We start from the raw sequence: 1,984 nt of genomic DNA, 5'->3' as shown, positions 1-1,984 counted from the left end.
TTAGCAAGTGCCATGCATAACTACGAACTATCAATGCCACATTTTTCCAAACTTAGGCATCAAAGTGGCAGATAATTGACATAGTGACAACACCTGTGAAAATCACAAAGAGAAAAGTAAATCTATAGCCAATACCTACGCCCAAAGAAATCTTAAGTAATGGAATGCAAGACAACATCTGAACGTAGAAAGCAACATCATACAATGTAATCCTCTAATTTGAAAAACCCTCAAAAAAATTGCCGAGAAATATGGACAAAGAAGCTTTATCTAGGCAGTCTTGTTCAGAAGTAAGGTCAGCAAAGTATCTTAAGCAACAGGTGATCAACCCAAAAGAAAGCCGTATATTTACAGATCACATTGTCAATTCATAGACATCTAATGTAAGTGAAGCAAGACAATTGTAAACTTATTCCATACTGAAACAGGGATCAATTATCACAAAAACAAAGAATTTGCAATATAGTATCTTCAAACGAGCTCAACTTTTAGATATAATTAGGATTATATGTAGATTAAAGTACCATTTACATTTTATAAACTGCTACATAAGCACCTTATTAAGCACATGACCAGTTCAACCAGAAGTTATGCACAACACATTCAAGACTGTTCTCAACAAATTCATACCCTTAAAGATAGCCGACAGGAAAGCAAATATGCTGATAATTAGAGCATTGCGAACCTTGAGAGTATTGTCCAGTGATTCATCATTACTAGCATAAGTTTGAGTCAAATCTTAATGTTTGATCCTACGGACGAAATTTTTGGATGTCTACAAGAAAGTTTCAGGGAAGCAACAAGTATAAATGCAAAGAATGATAACAAAGTTCAATGAAATGTAGAAAGAATACTAACATGAAATACTATTGATTTAGTAAGCACTTCGTCCTCTTCCTCCAATTTTCCTTCCCGTCATACCAACAAAGTCAGGGATAATCCGACAATTAGGTCGAAGTCGAAGTAAGAAGAGCAATGAATTCTACGTAGTGACAGCGGCTGGAGCTTTGACCCTCCTCACTTTATTCAGAATGCTAATTAAAGCAGATGGGAAACAACTCATACCTTTGCAGCAGACGTACGTTGTAAGCCCTGCAACATTGCATCTGTGCTCACGGTTGCACGCCCAGACTGGAAAAAATAATGCCCACCCGTTAGCACCACAAGAATATAAAAAGTTCTAAGCAACAGAAAAACAAGGAAATCAATTACCATATATCGGTATCTGCACAAATACATATTCAAATCAAGAAACTCACATTCACAGATTGCATTTCATGAAGCGCCGCCAGAGTGTCCATCTCCCTCTTGGAATCTAAAGTTTCATTTTCCAAGTACTTGATGCGATAATGCATCTCTTCAGTCTCCCTTTTTCTTTTCTCACCCTCCACCGCCTGCCCAGACCCAAATGATGAAGAGGCTCGAGTCACACACTTCCCAAAGATCAACAAACTGTTTAAAAAAAAAAAAAAAACGGAAAATTCAAAAGACAAGATCTTGTACCTCATCCTGCAGACGCCAGGGCTTAAAAGTTCTCGTGGCCCCTGACTCCATGAGGTAATCAGAATTGCGTGGATCAATTTTGATGGTGATCCTGCAGACGCCAGGGCTTAAAAGTTCTCGTGGCCCCTGACTCCATGAGGTAATCAGAATTGCGTGGATCAGTTTTGATGGTGAGCTTAGCAGAGCAAAGGGTACATTTAAAGTAAAACCTCAATATCCGGATACCCAGATCCATCTGCTCGCGAAAACAAAAGAACACCGAGAATTAGAACAGAGTCAACAACTTTGGAATGGGAAACAGAGTCGAAGGTGTGCAACTGACCTCGCCGACGACGTCCTCCTTCCTGGAATTGAACTTGGTGCCCTTGTTAATGTAATTCCCGCAGGTGTTGCATCGGATGCTCATCGGAAGCATCATGCGAACCTTAATCTGCCAATTCTTGGACTTTCGAAGCCTGGGCAACTTCGAAGGGTCGAAATC

General features: G+C 39.7%; 1 protein-coding gene across 1 annotated transcript; it reads right to left on the bottom strand.

The window, feature by feature from the left end:
- Nucleotides 1-1,041: 1,041 nt before the first annotated feature.
- LOC120286104 (splicing factor YJU2-like) lies at nt 1,042-1,984 on the bottom strand. The gene is made up of 4 exons (XM_039312492.1): nt 1,826-1,984; nt 1,504-1,738; nt 1,260-1,394; nt 1,042-1,131 (listed from the first exon to the last, which is right to left on the bottom strand). The coding sequence occupies exons 2-4, from the start codon at nt 1,552-1,554 to the stop codon at nt 1,060-1,062; spliced, it is 258 nt and encodes an 85-aa protein (XP_039168426.1). The 5' UTR covers nt 1,555-1,738; nt 1,826-1,984; the 3' UTR covers nt 1,042-1,059.

Source organism: Eucalyptus grandis, chromosome 5 (genome assembly GCF_016545825.1).
Source record: "Eucalyptus grandis isolate ANBG69807.140 chromosome 5, ASM1654582v1, whole genome shotgun sequence".
In the NCBI taxonomy this organism is placed as follows: domain Eukaryota; kingdom Viridiplantae; phylum Streptophyta; class Magnoliopsida; order Myrtales; family Myrtaceae; genus Eucalyptus; species Eucalyptus grandis.
The sequence above is the reverse complement of the archived record's forward strand: the minus strand, read 5'-3'. Positions and strand labels throughout refer to the sequence as shown.

Bases quoted from the DNA above. Each gene is read 5' to 3' on its own strand.
- LOC120286104 (XM_039312492.1), bottom strand. From the start codon at position 1,554: ATGGAGTCAGGGGCCACGAGAACTTTTAAGCCCTGGCGTCTGCAGGAT. The intron at 1,395-1,503 runs GTACAAGATCTT...GGGTCTGGGCAG, and splicing joins CCTGGCGTCTGCAGGATGAG to GCGGTGGAGGGTGAGAAAAG. The intron at 1,132-1,259 runs GTGAGTTTCTTG...TATTTTTTCCAG, and splicing joins ATGAAATGCAATCTGTGAAT to TCTGGGCGTGCAACCGTGAG.